At 47.3% G+C, this 19,156-nt stretch overlaps 1 protein-coding gene across 3 annotated transcripts in view; it reads left to right on the top strand.

Moving 5' to 3' along the window:
* The window catches only part of BOC (BOC cell adhesion associated, oncogene regulated), a 74,548-nt gene that overhangs the window by 34,148 nt on the left and 21,244 nt on the right, over nucleotides 1–19,156 (top strand). For 2 of the 3 annotated variants that reach the window (XM_070465932.1, XM_070465934.1), the window contains exons 3-4: nucleotides 2,850–3,030; nucleotides 3,673–3,951. In XM_070465932.1, the coding sequence (XP_070322033.1) occupies nucleotides 2,934–3,030; nucleotides 3,673–3,951 (376 nt within the window). In that variant the 5' untranslated portion in view covers nucleotides 2,850–2,933. The remainder of the gene's footprint in view (nucleotides 1–2,849; nucleotides 3,031–3,672; nucleotides 3,952–19,156) is intronic. The other variant, XM_070465933.1, reaches the window with a different exon arrangement.

Consider the following 19,156-nt stretch of genomic DNA (forward strand, 5'->3'; position numbering starts at 1 on the left):
AGTAACAGGAATTGTTTGGCTGGTCCCCGTTAAGCAGAAGGGGGTCTAGGCTGAATTTCCTCAGTAAAACCTCTGTCGACTTTACAACCCAAACACCTCCGTGGCTACCATACACTAGGATAAGAAACAGCCGTTCTCTCCTCCTCTGTCAGCTTGTCGTCTTCCTGCCCTTTATTACTTTGTCTTCATTCTGTCTCCCTGCTGCCTCCTTCCTTCCCTTCCCCCTTTCTTTCTTGGGGTATGGAAAGAGCAGGTCATGAGCAAGCAAGTTCCCTAAAATCCTGTAACTGGTCACTCATGCCATATTCTAGATAAATATGTTATTTCATTGCGGGAAAGTAGAGAATTAAAACTAGTATCTAGATGATTAAAACTAGTATCTGGACACCAAAGGCTTGTTTTTTGGTTTTTGTGTGTGACTGTACTAATGAACTTTTCCTTAACAAACAGGGATTCAGAAATCTGAAAATTAAAATCTTACACTGTTAAAATTCCTCATCGCTCTACCTCATCCTGTTCACACTCAGGTCATTGAACACCCACTGGATGCAGAGAGCTGGTAGGAAAAAAATGAAAAGGCTACTATTGTCGTTAAAAGCACAGAACTTTGGAATGAGCCCAACCTGGTTTCATTCCAGGCCTACAGTTATACAACCTTGGGCTAGTTACTTACCCTCTGGAACTAAATTTCCTTACCTATAAAATGGGGATAATGGTCCCCATCTTATAGAGCGATTCTGAAGATTAAAAGAATACCTCATGAAAAGAGCTTAGCCAGGTACCTATAGTGGTAACAGGCATGCCTTCCCCAGTCATGCTCGCATCCTTAGCAACTTTCCTTCATTTCACTGTTCTAATGGCATGGATCTAGTGGATTGTCTGGAAAAGAGCAGAAACTCTCTCTACACCTAGAAGGAAAATACTTGTCAGGAAAAGTTTAATATTTTTCTTTCAAACCTCTTTTAGAAAATGTTCCTGTCCTTTTCCAGAACAGTGGAAGAGACTTGGGGGTGTCCTCTGCTGTCAAGGATACGAGGCAAAGGGAAGGATTAAAACTCAAGGGAAAAGGACTCTTTCCTAGAAAACATTGCAAACCCCAGTGGAGAGCTGGGTTCAAAATCTGGTTTGGAGGGGTGCTTGTTGGGCAGAGCTATATAGCCCCGTTCACTCAGCAGCCAGTTGAAAAGCTGAAGAACCAGAGGAACGTGGAGAAGGGGAAGGTTTAGGCAGATCTTAAGTACTCCCTAGCACAGAGCAAGAGCCTCAAGCCCACCCTTCAGCCCCTGTGTGAGGAGTGATGGGGGTTGAGAGGCCCAAGATGGGCTCTGACACCAGCCCATGCAGGTAGCCAGAACTCCAGAGACTGCAGAGCTAACACAGCTGTCAGTTCGGCAGCCTAACCCCCCTCTTGAGTTTTCACTGTTGACTATAAGTTTTGGAAAGAATTGCTGATTAGATAACTGGTCCAAAAGAGTTAGCACTTTGAATCTAAGTCACCCTCCTGGAAATAATTATGAAAACTGCCACATGTGCATAATTCAGGAAGATGCATCCACTGCCTAGGTCATTGTGATGCTGCCTTCGGGGACCCGAAACTCTGAAGTCTCCCTGCCTGATAGAATGTTGGCACACTTTCCACATTGGTCTCATGTTCTTTATAGAGCAGTGAAAAGCACGGAAGCAAGATCGTGGTTTAGGCTGTGACAGAGGTGTGCATTCATTTGCCTCTCTGTGATTTTGATGAATCCTTTAAACACTGTAGCCTAAATGAGGCATGAAAAATAATATTGTGGAAGAGGAGGAATTAAAATTCTTAGCAGGCAAGAAGAGAGTGGCTGATAGCTGAGATCTGTCATCCAATGGCTGGAGGAGCAGAGCAGTCTGGACCCCAGAGACTTGTTCTGGGTGGAGGTGCAACACAGTGTCAGGAGTACAAACTTTGTAGAGATGGAAAACACTAGAATTTCAGCACCAGGGGCAGAGAGAACAGGGGCCTTGGCTGATATGTGATTTTTTTTTTTTTGGTCTGTGTTTGTGTCTGAGGGTGCAGACAAGCTGAGGAGGGTTGGTTGGTTCCAGGAATCAAAGAATGTTGACAGAGATGTTGGTGAAGAGCTGGTGTGAGTTGAAATAGATCTTTCATGAGCCTTGGAGACTTTAGGGATGTTACTTGTTAGTCCTAGTAGTTGTACCAGTCACTCAGTCATGTCTGACTTTTTGCAGTCCCATGGACTCTAGCCACCAGTTTCCTCTGTCCATGGGATTTTCTAGGCAAGAATATTGGAGTGGGTTGTCATTTCCTTCTCCAGGGGATCTTCCGAGATCAGGGATCAAACCCATGTCTCCTGCATCGGCAGGTGGATTCTTTACCACTGCACCACCTGGGGGTGTTAGTAACATCATCTAAATGAAGGATGCAGAGTTCGTCCATTATACCTGTGACAGTGCTATGCACAGTGGTCTGTATTAGTGGCATGGCGTGCCACGTGGCCATGGACACCTGGGTTCCTGCAGGAACATGGTGAAAATATCTGCCTCCTTTCCAGCATCGTTGCTAAACATTCACTGTCCTGAGCCTGGGACATGGCTTCAGGTCTCAGCTTCTCCATCTGCTAGGCTGTCCTGTCCTTGTGGCTATGAGTGCCCTAGGCAAGGCTCTGGCATTCTTACCATGACATCACCTTCCAACTCAAAGGGGAAACTTAGAAGCAGCTTATTTTAGATAAGAAATGGCATGTTGTGTTTCTTGGTCTTCCAGAAGTCCAGCCAGGTCCACACTTTGGATGTCACCACTATGGGGGTGTCCCAGGCATTCTCACCGTAGCCCTTTCTCTCTCTCTTTCTCACAGCAGTGCGTGGCAGGGGATTGTGGTACCCTTTGAGTGACTCTGGTGGCTTCGGAGACATTGGCTTTGGACCCTTTGTGACACAGCATGCCTTGTGGAAAGATGATGATGCAGAGAGAAAAGCAGCCCAAGGTCACACTCGCCTGCCTCCTCTTCGCTGCTGCAGGCTGCTTTGCGGACCTGAGTGAGTGTTTTCCTTGATTCCTCTGAGGCCCCCTGGGAGGGCCACTTTGTCCCTAGTGTCAGAGAGAATAATTTGACAAGGACCCTCTAAAAAGGCCTTCCTCCTGGATTTCTTCCCACTGACCTGCTCAATAATATGAGATGAGAAATGAGCTCAATTACATCATATTGGTTGTTACTTTGCTGTTTTAATCATTTCAAACATATGCTAGGGAAGAATGACAGTAATAACTGAACTGCCTTTATTGAGCACTTATTATATGGGGTTACAGCAGGCAGTTTATATGCATTGTGTGTAAGCTTCCCAGCAATGCTGTGAGACCAATATTATTAGTCCCATTTTACAGATAAGAAACTGAGACTCCAAAAGGCTCAGAAGTGGTGGCACTGGGATCCAGATGCAGGTCTTATTCAAGTTTACAGCTTGAGCTCTTGTCGTCCCACCATACTGCCACTCCAGTCTACCTTCTGGGAACCAGGCCAGGTTGAGGACAGGACCTAAGTTCAGCAGAGTTTCTTCAGAGAAGGATCCACCCCTCTCTGGATGGCTCAGCTCTGAAAGGCTGCTGTGCTTCTGAGCACATCGTGCTGTCGGTTTCTTGGGGGGTGTCAATTCATCTCTGCATCCCTGTTCTTCCTCCAGATGAGGTTCCTCAGGTCACTGTCCAGCCTTCTTCCACTGTCCAGAAGCTCGGAGGAACCGTGATCCTGGGCTGCGTGGTGGAGCCCCCCTGGATGACCACCACCTGGCGCCTGAACGGGAAGGAGCTGAACGGCTCAGATGACACCCTGGGCATCCTCATCACCCGCGGGACCCTCGTCATCACTGCCCTCAACAACCACACCGTGGGCCGTTACCAGTGTGTGGCGCGGATGCCTGCAGGGGCCGTGGCCAGCGTACCAGCCACCGTGACACTAGCCAGTGAGTTCTGCTCCTCTGCCCACCTGCTACTCTTTCTCTCTTCCCCATCCCAATCAACATCCCCCTATTAGCCTTATCATAAAAGGGGCCTTACCAGCTGACCTTTCTCATCAGAGAGCAGTGCTGCCCAGTAATCTCCAGTGTCTGGGGGACGTTTGTGCCCTCTGGGTAGGGGCCATACCAGGAGTGAGTGTCTATCCCTTGACATGGCTGACCTGTTTCTGTGGGCCCCAGAGCTGGGCCATGCCATGCCTTTCTACTTGGTCACTCTGTGGTCTTAGATGGGGTGGTGCCAGCTCTTTGCTGCCCGTCCCCCTACCCCCGCCCACTCTGTCCTCACAGCAGTTGCAGTCAGAGCATGTACAGGGCTACGTGTGGTCTGAACAGATACTGCCCATTTCCTCTTGGCCTCCTGTGTCTCAGAGGGGCAGGCCTATTCCAAATGCCTGTAATAGAAACATCAGAACACAATGAAAAGGCAACTGTGTGATAAAGAGGGAAAGAGGAAGAGATGAGACTGTTGGTCCAAAGAGGATGCCGGAAGTCTTCTTACTACCTTTCCATTTAATTACCACTTGGATATACTGTTGTGCCCAAGCTCAGTGCACACATTACCTGATTTGCCATGGGAAGTGAGTTGGCTGATTAAATAAACTCCCAAAGGCTACAGAGCAGCCCCAACACCTGTTCTTATATGCTGAGTCTATGGCCAGGAAACATTTAGCCCTTGAACAATACAGGGTAAGGGTTGCTGACCCTCTGGTCAGTTGAGACTCTACATATAACTCATAAGGGGTCCTCTGCATCTGAGGTCCAACCAACCTCTGGTCATGTGATATTGTAGTATTTATTATGGGAAGAGACCCATGGCCAAGTGGGCCCATGCAGTTCAAACCCATGCTGTTCAAGAGCCAACAGTATTAAGAATTACTTCCCCTTCCCTGCTGGCCCAGTTGGTAAAGAGTCTGCCTGAAATGCAGGAGATTCTGGTTTGATCCATGGGTCAGGAAGATCCTCTGGAGAAGGAAATGGCAACCCACTCCAGTATTATTGCCTGGAGAATCCCATGGACAGAGGAGCCTGGGGGGGCTACAATTCATGGAGTCACAAAGAGTCGGAAACAACTGAAAGACTAACACTTTCACTTTCTTTGTTGGCTGAAGTGTAGGGAACAGGGACCCTTGTTGAGAGTTTAATGGTGTTTGGACTTACTCTTTGAGGTCTATGTCCCCTCATGACTCAGCAGTGCCCCTTGTCCCAGACACCCTGTCTCCATATCACCATCATCATCTCCCTTGTTGATGTTGTAGTTCTGGGAGGTTGGGGGTCCCTATGTTATGGGTCATACTAGAGGCAGGAAACTTATAAAATGCTCCTGAAAGTCAGCTGGGCTCCCTGAAGCGTGAGGTGTGAGTCCTGGAGGAGAGTGGCGAGATCTGGGAAAGTAGAAAAGCAGGGGGAATAAAGACCCGTCATTGCCTCTGGTTTCCAGATGCCTCTGGCCTTTAGTCCGTTGGAGAACAGAGAGTAGAACAGAGGCTGCCACAGTGTGCCTGTTTTCTTGGGAAGCAGTCTAGCAGCCCTGCCCTCTGCTCAGAGGAGGGAGGGAGGAAGGCAGAGGGTCCCCAGCTACCCTCCTGGGGGCAAGGCTGAGGGGGGGCTGCATCTTAGAGCCCCCCACACAGTGGGAGCTACTTTTCCTTTGTGGCTGCAGCAGTACTAACTGACCCTGAGTGCCAGACCTCTAGAGAGCAGGCTAAGAGTTCGGATTACAGTCAGGGTTCAGTGAGGGAGGCAGGCCCTGGGCCCCCAGCTGTGCTGGTGAGCTCGGGGAGGGTGCTTTCACAAGGGTGAGAAGGTGGGGAGGGATCATCTTGTCATAGAAGAGGGGCTGAGGTCAGAGCTACGCTTCTTACCATCATACTTCTCTTGTATATCTTTTAATGATAATTAAAATGGACACATAGAAAGTTTAGAGGAGAAAGAAAATGTCTCCTCACCATCCTCGCAAAGCCACCATCGTCATTTTAAAGCGTACCCTTCTAGCCTCCATCTGTACCCGTATTTTTACAGCACTGAAGATAGTTACTATCTTTAGTCTCTCCCCTTCGACATTGTAGGACAAGCATTTTCCGTTGGCTGTATGACCATATTTACATTTTCTGTTGAGTATAAGGTGCATCCAGTAAAATACACAAAGTGCACTAATCTCAAGTAAACACTTTCATGTGTTTTTCGCATGTACATTCTGTGTAACCACCTCAGCAGGCTCCTAGTTCATCTGTCTTCTGTCACCCACCAGAGCAGAGGCACAGTTGTGCATGGCCCTGGAACATCCCAGAGTGACTCCACTCTAATGTACTGCACCCTTCTCCTAGTGCTGAGCAAGCAGGTCCTTGCCAGTTGTTCATTTTTACAAATAAGAGGAGCTTTTTAGCAGTGTTTGTGCCTTTGAAGGGTGCCACTGCTCCTCTAGGAGGTTTGCTACCCTGCAGATAGTCAGCCCTTGTCTGTGAAGATCCAGGAGACTATGACTTGGCCCACTCAGGAGCTAGGCTGCACCTTTCACTGGTTGGAGGAAGGGAGAGCTGGAGAGTAGATGATTTATTTTGGAGCCCTGCTACTTCAAGGTGAATCTGTGTGAGGAGAGACAATTTATAGCCTTTATTTTTAAAAAATTCCTGGCCCCTGTTTCTCTGGTGCTTGAAGGGATCTGCAGTTGGCAGTGAGGACAAAGGGAAGGGTTTGGTTGCAACCCAAGGAGGCACAGTGAGAGAAGAGGGGGCTTGTGCAGAAGCCGAGGCGAGTCTTGTTTGAAAGCCAAGAGCTATTGGCATGTCACTTAGACATGAATCAGAAGGGAAATGTTTGGGCCTGACCAGAAGATGGATGGAGAAGTGCTGGAAATGGAGAGCAGGCCTGCAGGGTCTGTGTCCTGGGACACAGGGAGTTGGTGAACTGGAACTACAGCCTCCCAGACTTGGAGGAGGCAGGGACGGGGTGGCGGGAACGTGGGAGAAAGGGGTACTGTCTTTGGGTTAGTGCCATGGGGGATTTGGCCCAGACTCAGCAGCTAGATTAAGTTTCCGAAAGCACATTCCTGAGCAGAATGGGGGCTGTGTTTTGCCAGTTGGCTTGTGTGCAAGGGAGGCTGAGCCGGAGAAGGGATTACAGGAGGCACGGTCTGCATTCAGAGGCGAGGCGGGCAGCGGCGTGCTGGCGGGCACACACGCACGCATGCACACCCGCACTTGGTGTTTCAGGCTTCCTTCTCCTCCTCTCCTTCGATCTCTCCTGTGTGCATTCAAACATTTGTCCTCAGACAGAGCATGTGCTGTTTGACCTACCTGGAAGGATGCTGCCTCCTGTGTCTTAGTGAACTCCTAGAGATCACTGGGGGCTTCCTGTGATGGGGCTGGAACCTGGCTTAAGGATCCAGGGATGTGGAGGAGGCTGCCAGCAGAGCTTTCCTGGTCTAGACCACTTTCACTCTGATGCCAGGGGGTGCACTTGAACTCCACCCCTGCCTGGTGGCATGAGGTAAAATGGAGCCACATGAAGCCTCAGTGGTGTGCTCCCACCCTCTCCTCTGAGTGGTCCTGCCCATGTGGAGACCTGCTGTCCTTCCTGCTCTCCTCTATGGAGAAGTATTTTTTCCTGTTTCACTTAAGCTTTCCTTGGGGTGAATCTCTCTTGTTGCTAATGCGTCACTTCAGACCATCTTGTCTAATTCTTTTGAAATGTTTTTACTTTGATCTCCTTTCTTCTTCTTGCTTGTCTTTTCACAAGCTTGACACCCAGAGGCCCACCATTCCACATAGCTCTGAGGTTCCCACTCTATGCACCTGAACCAAAAGCAGACGTCACCCATGGATACCTCATTCCTTGTTCTGGCCCCCAAGACGGCCTTAGCATCATTCTCCATACAGCATAGCAAGTAATCATGACCAGTTCAGAGCCGCATGCCACGGGAAAGCTGTTTTCTATCCCTTACCGCAGTTATCTACCATTCAGATAAACTCCTACTTTCTTTTTTTCTTTATCCCTATCTTTTAAATTAATTCTTCCAGCTATCCTATCATCCCCAGGTCCTACTCATACTTGGAAATAGGCAGTAACTGAGTGGATGTTCTCTTTCTGGGAAGATACATAATTGGCTCTATGACTTTACACTGGCTAATGTGAAGTCTTAAGCTGGTGCTGGTTTAGTTGTGAGCGGATCCATAACCCCTTCTTAAGGTCTTTAGGCCCTAGGGCCAGTCAGAGAGTGATCTTTCTCTGTATCAGAGATCAGAGGCAAGGCAGCTGACAGAAGAGGTAGGAGTTCCCCTTCAGCAGCTGTCTCCGTGACTCTGTGCCTTTGAGGAAAGGTCAGAAGGAGACAGGGGCCCTTTGTAACATAATTTAACCCAGGAGTGAAATGAAGAGCCAAACTGGTGTAATGGAAAAAAACATAAAACTTAAACCCAGGATCTTTTAAGTCTTAACTCTACCACTGAAGAGTTCATGTAGCTTTGGACAAATCCCTTAATCTTTCAGATAGTCACAACTGTGAAATGAACTCAGTACTGATTACATCGTCGGTCTTATATTTTTGTTTTTTAGAGAATCAAATGAGAGAATATATGATAGTACTATTTTGAAGCAGGCTTTATTCACTCACCCATGTGGTCAACACATATTTGTGGAGCATCCTCTTGGAGGAGGCTTTGGGGCCCGTTCTCTGTGCTGCCTAGCTCAGTTCTGGGAGCATCCCGTAGGATGACACAGTCCAGGGGCCAAAACTTCCATCTTAGCCAGAGCCAAGAGAGAGGACTGGCTTATCAGGTGTAGAGGACAAACCCATTTCCTGTGAATTTCGTAGCTCCCTCTCTACACATGTTCTCCAACCTGGATTCCCACCTCCCTGCCACTTTGAGAGCAGCCCATAGTGTCACTGAATGTATGTTGTCACTGTAGCCCAAAGAGGTGTCCATTTATGCTTTTGTTGGTTCACTGATGGGTGTTGTTGCAACCAGACAGAGTTGGCAGGCTGGGCCAATGCTGGCCCTTTGTGTGGTTAAGTTCCACCACCAGAAGCCGCATCTCTTCTTTCTCAGCTCCCTAAACTCTGATTCCCATCAAACACTTCCTTAAGGTCTTCTATGCTGTGACCCTGAATTAGAACAGGCCACTAAGGCCAGCTGTCAACATTGTCTTAAAACATTTCTAGCTTCCTTTATCCTTGTTTTTAGTCAGGGTTCTCCAGAGAAGCAGAATCAATCACTATACACACACACATATAGACACACACATGTAATTTTAAGGCTTCCCTGGTGGCTCAGATGGTAAAGAATCTGCCTGCAATGTAGGAGACCTGGGTTCCATCCCCAGGTTGGGAAGATTTGCTGAAGAAGGGAATGGCAACCCACTCCAGTATTCTTGCCTGGAGAATCCCCATGGACAGAGGAACCTGGCAGGCTATAGTCCATGAGGTCACAAAGAGTCAGACATGACTGAGTGACTAAGCACATGTGTAATTTTATGGAGAACATATATATAATTATATGCACACTCACATGTATGGGGAGAGAGAGAAAGAAAGAAAGAAAGAAAAAGGTTTATTTCAAAGGATTGGCTCACATGATTATGGAGGCTGGAAAGTCCAAAATCATCAGGCGAGCCAGCAGGCTGGAGATTCATGCAGTCCACTAGGGAACCAGGAAACCAACCATTCTCTACCCCTGAGTTCAATAGCTTGATGTTTTAAAGGTGGTGTCCTGAGAACTGGGGAGTGTTTAGAATTTACAGCAGCACAGTAAGAACTACTCTGGGCTATTGAGGATCTCTCAGTCTAATGGAGAAGATGGACTGCAGTTCCTGTTAGCCATAAAACAAGTCAGTCAGAGCCATGAGTTGTCTGAGAGACATAAACAGATTTTAATGGGAATTCAGGGGAACAGTGATTCACTTCCATTTTAGGGAATTGAGGAAGACTCAAGGTTGAGCCTTGAAGAATGTGTGTAGAACAATCTTTATCTCCAGTGTTTTGAGTCCTCTCACCTTTCTCAGGCCTTCAACAACTAAGTTCAGCTCTCTACATTGTGCACTTAGACCTAGGCCCAGTGCTATTTCTGGGATGGTGCAGATACTTCACAGTGAGTGCAGTCAGATTCTGAAATCAGGGTAGGGTAACAAGAGACAGTCACCTGATGGCTGTATTTCCCTAGGAGAGGAAGGGGTCTGCAGCTGAAAGCTGGGTCTGAAGCTACCCACCAGACTGAGCGTGAGTCTGCCTCCCTTGCTGGGGGAGCTCTAGACAGCTCCACATGGGGGTGTAGTTAGAAAAGGAGAACTAACTCAAGCTTGAAATGCGGCTGTTTGATGCCCATACATGCTGTGTGCTTTACTTTGCCTGTTGGACAAGAATGAAAGATACTGACTGCTAAGTCGCTTCAGTCATGTCCAACTCTTTGTGACCCACTGAAAGATAGCTTAAATGCCAAAAGTACTGAGCAACTTGAGTACCTAAATAGGAGAGGACCTATTTAGGAATACCTTACAGCTTTAGGCCAAAGTCACAGTAACTCTTTTCTGCTTTCTACTGGTGCAGGCAGAAATTCACAACCTCACAGGAATCTCCTCTGGTATTCAACTTCAAAGGGCATGGGCAATACTAGTCCCATAGGTCTGGGACAAGGGCTCAGGCAAATGTGTGGTTTAAGCTCAGGACATCATGGCAGCAACTTTCTGCCACACAGCCAGGGTTCTAGTTTTCTGTTTAGCAACAGTCAATATTTACCACACACACACACAAAAAAAGACTCAAAAATTCCATGGTGCATCTTATACCAAGGAAATGCTTAAAATTCCCCATTCCTCTCCTCAGCTTATCCTTGGCACACTCAGCTGCAGGCTTTAATAAAATCCTAGGTCCATTTTCTAAGCTAAGAGAAAAGGGAAGGACCACACAGTGAGCTAAGCAGGTACAACTATAGATTCAATGAGCCAGAACAGACTTGGAGAAGCCTTTTGCACAGGAAGATGAGCGAAGCGTTGATTAGTTTGCTTGAAATCCCTGGAACTCTTTAAAGAACATGATGTATGATGGTTCCTTTAAAATGAAAATGAATCAAGAGAGAAAATTAGTTTCTTTGCTCCCCTTTTTTGTGTGTATGTGTGTAGGAGTTTAGGGATTTCCACTCTGATCTTGTTTGTAGACTTTCAACCATTTTTTGGAATCTAGTAATAGTCCCAGAAACTATAGAACAGTGAGTCTGTCTTGCAGATGGGAAAAAATGTTTAAATAAAGGACTGTCACTTAACAGTGAGGAAAAAACTGTAAGCAAAAGGGGGAAAAACTTAGGTAGAAACAGCATGTTGTTTTTCTGTAGGGACAATTGTGCTTAATTTTTAGTGATGGTGCTCCTTTTCTACTTAAAAACATTTGAAGGAATCATAGAGTAAGACTTAGGCTACAGCGTGACACTTTAGCACACCCCTCAGCCCTGCCTCCTCCTCTAGACCCAGCAAATCTGCCATTTCCTTGGCTTGTCTCTCACTCCCTGGGTGCTCTGTCTGCCTGTAACAACTTCCTTTCCATTCCCTTTCCCAGAAAATTCCTACTTCCCTTGGGTTAATAAGTGCAAGTCGCTCAGTTGTGTCTGACTCTTTGCAATCCCATGGACTATATGGTCCATGGAATTCTCCAGGCCAGAATACTGGAGTGGGTAGCCTTTCTCTTCTCCAGGGGATCTTCCCAACCCAGGTCTCCCACATTGCAGGCGGATTCTTTACCAGCTGAGCCACCAGGGAAGCCCTGGTGGCTCAGACAGTAAAGCATCTGCTTATAATGCAGGAGACACAGATTCAGTCCCTGGGTCGGGAAGATCTCCTGGAGAAGGAAATGGCAACCCACTCCAGTATTCTTGCCTGGAAAATCCCATGAATGGAGGAGCCTGGTAGGCTACAGTCCATGGGGTCACAAAGAGACATGACTGAGCAACTTCACTTTGGGTTAAGAAATTCCTTCTCAGTGATCAACCTTCAACTATCTTCTCCTCTAGGAATCTTTCTTGACCCCCCCCTTGACTCCCCAGATCTGGAGTGGGGTCCCCTCTTCAGAGCTTCCTGCCATCCTGTGTTCACTTCTCTAGGCCTCTCCAGCTGCTGTCTCTTTGCCCTTCACCTCTGTGATCACCACACTGAGGTACACAGGGTCTGGCACACACTTGGCCTTCAGTGAATGTCTAGGGAGAGGCAGGCTCCCAGATAAGATGTGTTGAAGTCTAGAAGATCAAAAAGAGCATGCAGAAGGCAGACAAAGATTTCTTCACCAGACTGTGGTATAGTAGAAGTTTTGAGGAAGCAAATAAGAAAGGATGAAGCAACATTTGGGATGTAAACAAGCTGATGATACAAATAGATTCGGGAAGGGTTTAGAAAAAATGATGGATGTAAGCATAAAAGAGATTAAGGTGTTGGAAGAAATTCTGCAACCTTTGAAGGCAGACGCCAGTGACTGTGGCTGCAGTCCTACCAGGCACCTCATAGGACTCTGTCAGAGAGGGTGGGCAGACGGCACGGGTAGTCACCACTGCTTTTAGGACTACACAGTTCCCAAGTGTGTGTGCAGGGTTGGGGCAGCAGGAACCACTGTGGACTCCACTGGCCTTAAAACACTGCCCCTACCTCTTCCACCTGGAATTCTGTTTTTTCAGGGACAAATTGAAGGACTCACGTCCATTGTTCCCCTGAACACCTTGGCCTCGGTCTTCTCTCATCTTTCTTCCTGTACAGGCCGCCAGTCTGCCAAACACTGTGCCAGGAACCAGTTCTGGCTCTGATGAGTCCAGACCACCGGGGTTCACATTAATTTTCCCATTGCTAAGTTTCTAGTTTATATTTGGTTGATCAGAGAAATATGTGTGATGTGGGTTGCTGGCAAGTAAATCTTTTTTTCCTTCTTCTCTCTCCCCAGTGTATTTTTTCAAACCATTTTATTCCTTCATGTAATCCAAAAGAAACTCCCTAGTTCTGCTAGCCAGCCCTACCTCACAGCAGTTCTGGAGTCAGATAAACGGGATGGTCTACAGACGTCATCTCTGTTCATCTGGCTGCCAGACTCAGTGGAGAAACGGCTCCCATCCTTGACTTATTTTTAAGGATTAATAGCATTTCTCTTTCTCATATGCCTTTTTTTCTTTTTAATTGGTTCAAGCCAAGAAATTCCTGAAGCATTAGGCCAGTTTACTGCAAATCATTTAATGACACTGCAAACTAGGTTTTCTATTTTCCTTCTCCTTCCTCTCACACTCCTCTTTTTATGCCCTGTCTCCAGTCGTGCCCACCTCCACTCTTGACTTTGATCTTCCGCCCTCTTCCCTGTGGCTCTTTCATCTCTTCTCCACCCAGAGCATTTTCCTGCTACTCAAATCTGGGTGCACACACCTTAATTCAAAAGAAAAGAAAGAAACACATGATTTAACAACTAATGTGCTTGGCATCTGCAAAGGTGTTTTTCTTTTTTTTTTAACCCTCATAGGAACTGTTTTTATTTAAGTAAAAGAGAGCATGCCTTACTTTCATCAGAAAGTGTGTTTGTGAAATTTTATGTCACATTTCCATGGCTGTCAGGAGAGAGCTTTGGAGCCAAAATTGTTTATGCAATTGAACAGGCAGAAAAAAAAAATCCTCAAGAGAGCAAATGCATTTCTCCACTCTTCCAGCCTGCAAAAGGAGAAGTGCTGTCTCCACCAGCCCCCCTTCTAAATTGCCTGGAGATCAAGGTAACCTAATCTAGGCTGGCACACTGGTGAAGGTGGCAGGGACACTTAGGGACACTACTCTTGTGAATTGTGATAGCCAGCCTATGTGTTGCTTTAACTGTCTTTTTTATTAAAGCCCCCCCCCATGGTTAGGAACTATGTCTTTATCTTCTTGGTATCTTCTACAACTTGAGCCTGGTTGAGTAAATGAATAGTGATGTCTGGAGGGATGGTATTGTGCCAGATGCCAACTACAGAATATGCTGATTTTGCTCAGATTTGTGGGCTCCCATTGGGCCTGACTTCAGTGGTCTGTGTGCCAGGGCTATGGACTGGTGATAGGCTCCAGAATGCATGCCTCAGAGGCCTGCCCATCCCGCAATCAACCCTATTCACTCATCAAGAGCAGGCAGTTCCATCTCTAAAGGCAGCACCGTCAGGCTCCAGCCTCCACTCCACTTCTGCAGTCCATCACCATGGCTTTCCACTTGTAGAGAATTTTCTTTCAGAGGTTTGATCTAGGGGTCATGCCAAGCCATGGCTCCTCAGGTGACTTGGAGACCAAGAGTTATGCTGTGATTCTCTTCCCATCCATGAAGTAGTTCAGGGCAAAGAGCCCACCCAGAGAGGCAGGTGGGACCCTTCCCCTGCTCAGACACCACCTCCAAGTCCATCCATAGAGCAGTGAGCAATGCACTCTTAATTTTACTCACCTTGTACCTCTGCCACCTTTCAAAAGGTATAGGGCCAGGCCACAGGGACAGTGTGTCACTGGGGTACTCCATTAGGTGAAATCTTTCTACACTTTGTAACACTGGCTATAGACACAGGAAGCCAGTACAGGGACAAGTTGAGCCCTGGAGGCAGGAGAGCTGGGAGATGGAACGATCAGTCAGCCCAAACTTGCTGATGGCCATGAGGCTGCCCAGCCGCCCTGGCAGCACTGCCAAGTAAGCCTAGTGTGGTGCCCCCACAATCGGTGGATCACATCCAAGCCTCAACAGATGAATGCAGGCTTGTCCTGTGAGCCCTAAGAACAGGCAGGAGAGAAGGGCAAGACTGACCAGACACAAGAAATACCTGGATGGATTAAAAGCCAGAATGTTTGTAATCGTTCAGCTGAGCTGATGGAGATTTTGGTAACTCTAGACAGCCTCTATCTGAAGGCACTGTCTTACCTGACTTCTTTCTTGAGCAGAATTGCACTTTTAATTTGTATCCTAAGGGAGGATGCTTCCCTGGTAGCTCAGCCGGTAAAGAATCCGCCTGCAATGTAGGAGACCCCGGTTCAATTCCTGGGTCAGGTAGATCAGCTGGAGAAGGGAACGGCTACCCACTCCAGTATTCTGGCCTGGAGAATTCCATGGACTGTGTAGTCCAGGGGGTCACAAAGAGTCAGACACGACTGAATGACTTGCACTTTGAAGGGAGGACTCAGGGAGAAGAGAAATGGGGAAACTCCTTGGAGGTAAAGGTTAGGTTTAATGATTACATGGGGGCATTTTGTGGAGGGACAAGGCATCATGTGGTGGGGCATGGAAAGTAGGTAAGAATTGAAGGATGAGCCTATAATGAAAATCTAACAATTCTGTATTATGAGAATGTAAAAACAAACACTAAATATTGTGATATAATTCATAGATCTACTGAACCTTTTATTCATAAAGGAAAGATCAAGGCTAGAAGGTGGAGAGAAAGAGAGAAAGTAGGTCAAAGGGGGCTTAAGGTAAATCTTGTCAATTTGTAGTTTCACGAATGATCCTCACGGTGATAGCCACACACACATGCCTCTTAAAAGTTTTTATTTTCCTTCTTTTTTCCCCATGGGCAAGAAGGTAGGAGCCTGATGTACCCTGGGAATGTGAAGAGAAAACTCAGAGCACATTACATGATTGTATCTGAACAGATCCCTGTCACCTGTGTATCCAAAGCTCCTACAGAAGTGATTTATCAGAAGATACATGTTCTGTTAAGAAATTGAGTGCTTAGAAGGCAGGGAGCTGGGCAGGGTTCTGTATGAAGCCTAAGATTTTAGGACTGTCTCAGAAAGCAAAAAGTTCTGGGACTAATAAAGAAGGTCTGTAAACTCAAGAGATGGCCCCAAAGACCAGGACTTCTGACCTGTTGAGAGCTGAGGAACAAGAGTGGGCCTCGCGGCATTTGATTAGTGCAGACAAGTTAATAAAATAGCTAGAAGAATACACAAAGAGGATGCAAAAGAAGGGTCTGAGGTAAGGTAAGAGGATTAAAGCTGCAAAAACATTCCTCTAATGGATTTCTCAAACACACCAGCCAACAGGCAAGGGCAGGTGTCCTGTCAAACCATTTCCCCCATGAAACCTGATCCATCATTCTGCAGTGAGGCTGGAGGCCTGCTAACCCCATTTGTAACTGAAGGGCCTGCCCCTTATTCCCAGGGAAGTGCTCTGAGCAGCCCAGGGACTCGCCAGGAAAACTGCTTTGCAGACAAAGGGGCCTGGGAACAGGCTGGTTTCCTTTATATGCAGCCACCTAGATCTCTCTGCATCTGCCTCTCATCTGGTGGCTGATTAGGCTGTTATTGATCATGAAGCCTCTGTCCCTCCCTGGCCTCCTTCCTGCCCAAAAAATACTAGAAAAGGGGGTACTCTGAGTTTCAGATGGCTCATCACTTCATTACTCTGCCTTTGATCCCTTAGTGACACTCAACTTTTGCTCCACCAGCCAAATTGGGAGCATTTATCCTGTGAAGCAACAACTAAAGCTTAAGCTCAGGGTGTGGGGTGGGGGGAGGACAGGGCCCGGGACCCAACTGCTGCTTGTTTTGAAGCCAGTAGGCTTGCCTGCCAGTCGGCCCTTGTAGGGAGGGGTGTCCTGGGTCCTGCCTGCCTGGGCTGTTGTGCACGTGTTGGCATCAGAACAGGAGGGCTGTCTGGCTGCCTGGCTGACCAGTGCCCAGCTTTGTGCCTCCCTCACTGCACAGCCCACTGTCTCCAACCCAGCAGTAAATCCTAGGGATGCACAGAAGGCCCCCAGAGGGACCTAGGGGTGTGTAGCATTTTCCAGTCTTGAGTCAGTGAGGTGTGTACATGGAGGAGAATGTGCTCTGTGCACAGATAAGTTTTCAGTTACAGGGGGCAGGAGCCTGGGGCTAAGCTGGAAATGGCATTCTGATGCCAGACTCCTTTCAGTTACTCATATCTTTCTTGCAAAATGCTGTTAGGCTTAAGTATATTCTTGCTTGAGGCAGATTTTCTTGGAATGAAGTAAAGGAAGAGGGTGAAACAAAAACTCAAAAACTCTTGGTGGAGTAGTTTTAGATTTATTAGACCATGCAAGACACATGCTTCTCAGTGATTGAGGAATTTTCCAGATGCCCCTGAGCTCACATGCTCACTGCTCTCTCTGTGGGGAGTCTCCTGACTTGGCAGGTATGCTGTACTGAGGAGGATTAAGACTTTTTCATTGCTGAGGTACTTTGCTTATGAAAAGCAGGTAGTAACATCCAGCTAGAAATCCCAGAGCACAGGCTGTTCACCCTTTCCCACAGTCTACCATCCTCCTCACTGAGAGAAAATGCATCCACTTTCTTGGATGAGAGGTTCAGCCAGGACTGGACTGTGGGTTTTGGGGGGCTCAGTGCAATGTGAAAATATGAGGTCCCTTGATCAAATGTTATTTAAAATTTCAAGGCAGTGATAGCAGAGCATTAAACCAAGCATTGGCCTCTTCCAAGTGAGGGGCCTGGCACAGCTGCACAGGTTGCATGCCGACAAAGCTGACCTTGAGCACTGTCTTTCAAACTTTATTCAACAAGGACTCAATGAACATGGTACCTCCTGAAGACTGTGCAGTGGGGCTTGGGGCTGGGGCATAGAGTGCAAAATTGAAAGTTTGCCCACTAGGAATTTGCAATTTAGTTAGGGTTGGATATCACCAACGCAGCTTCCCTCAGCTTCCCTCGTAGCTCAGTTGGTAAAGAATCTGCCTGCAATGCAGGGGACCCAGGTTCGATTCCTGGGTCGGGAAGATCCCCTGGAGAAGGAAGTGGCAACCCACTCCTATATTCTGTCCATGGAGAATCCCATAGACAGAGGAGCCTGGCAGGCTACAGTCCATGGGGTTGTAAGAGTCAGACACGACTTAAGAGACTAAACCACCATCACCAACACAAAATTAAATAATGATGAGATGATTCCTTAAAAACCCAGAAGGCTCCATACCCTCCCAAAGGAAGGAATCCATGAGAGATCTCACCTTGACCCACAGGAACCACTTGTGTTCTGCCTGGAAAGTGAAATGGGGCTATAGAGATGAACCATGCATTCTGTCATCATTTTTACCATACTACTTGGTGAATAGCATATATTTCTTCTCGTGTTATTTTCATTTCAGTTATTGTATTCTTCAACTCTGGTTGTGCTTTTTACTTTCTAATTCTTTGTTAAAAATCATCCTTAACTTCTCATCCTTTCTTTTCTCAAGCTCTTGGATCATCTTTAGAGTCAATGCTCTGAACTCCTTCTTGGTAGATTGCCTGTCTCCACATCACTCATTTGTTCTGTAGGGGATTCCTATGTTTGTATGTATGTGGAAGGTTAGTTATGTGTCTCAACCTTGGAGAAGTGGCCCTCTGTAGGGGATTCCCATGTATCTCAGCCTTACCCTCCCCTCTTGTCACCCTATGGCCAGGGACCAGGAGGTCCCAGGGGAGGTTCTGACCTGTTTGCAGACTCAGTTCCACAGGATGTGTGATTGTATTTTTCTTGCTTTCTGGTGTCTGCCCTCCCAGTGTGTGACTCTGGGCTAGAGGCTTCTGCAGGCTTTCTAGTGGGAGGGTCTGGTGCCTGTCTACTGGTGGGTGGAATGGGTCTTCGCCCTCTGGGGGTCAGGACCATATTTAAAGGTGCTGTGTGCTCAGGAAATCTTTATTTTCAAAATATTTATTTATTTGGCTGCATCAGGTCTTAGTTGCAGTGCCTAGGATCTTCACTGAGTCATATGGGACCACGCAGTGCACAAACTCTGTGTGTGCAGGTGCAGTGGTTGCTCTGAGGCATGTGGGATCTTAATTCCCCAACCAGGGATCCAACCTGCGTCCCTTGCATTGCAAGGTGGATTCTTAACCATTGGACCACCAGAGAAGCCTCTCAGGAAGTCTTTAGGCCACCTGCCTGCTGATGGGTGGGACCATGTGTTCTTACCTTGTTGGTTGTTTGGTGTGAGGTGTCCCAGCACTGGAGCCTAAAAGTATTGGGTGGGGTCAGGTCCCAGTTTTAATATCCCAACAAGATGTCAGCCTTCAGGTGAGTACTCTTAGATATGTTTGCCACCAGCTTTTATGTCCTAAGAGAAAGCCAGAGCCATCTCCTGCCTCCCTGGAAGACCCTCTAAGACCAGCAGGTAGATTTGGGCCAGGCTCCTGTGAAGTCACTACTTTTGTCCTGGGTCCTGGTGTGCATGAGACCTTGTATGCATCC

Source organism: Odocoileus virginianus, chromosome 4 (assembly GCF_023699985.2).
Source record: "Odocoileus virginianus isolate 20LAN1187 ecotype Illinois chromosome 4, Ovbor_1.2, whole genome shotgun sequence".
Classification (NCBI taxonomy): domain Eukaryota; kingdom Metazoa; phylum Chordata; class Mammalia; order Artiodactyla; family Cervidae; genus Odocoileus; species Odocoileus virginianus.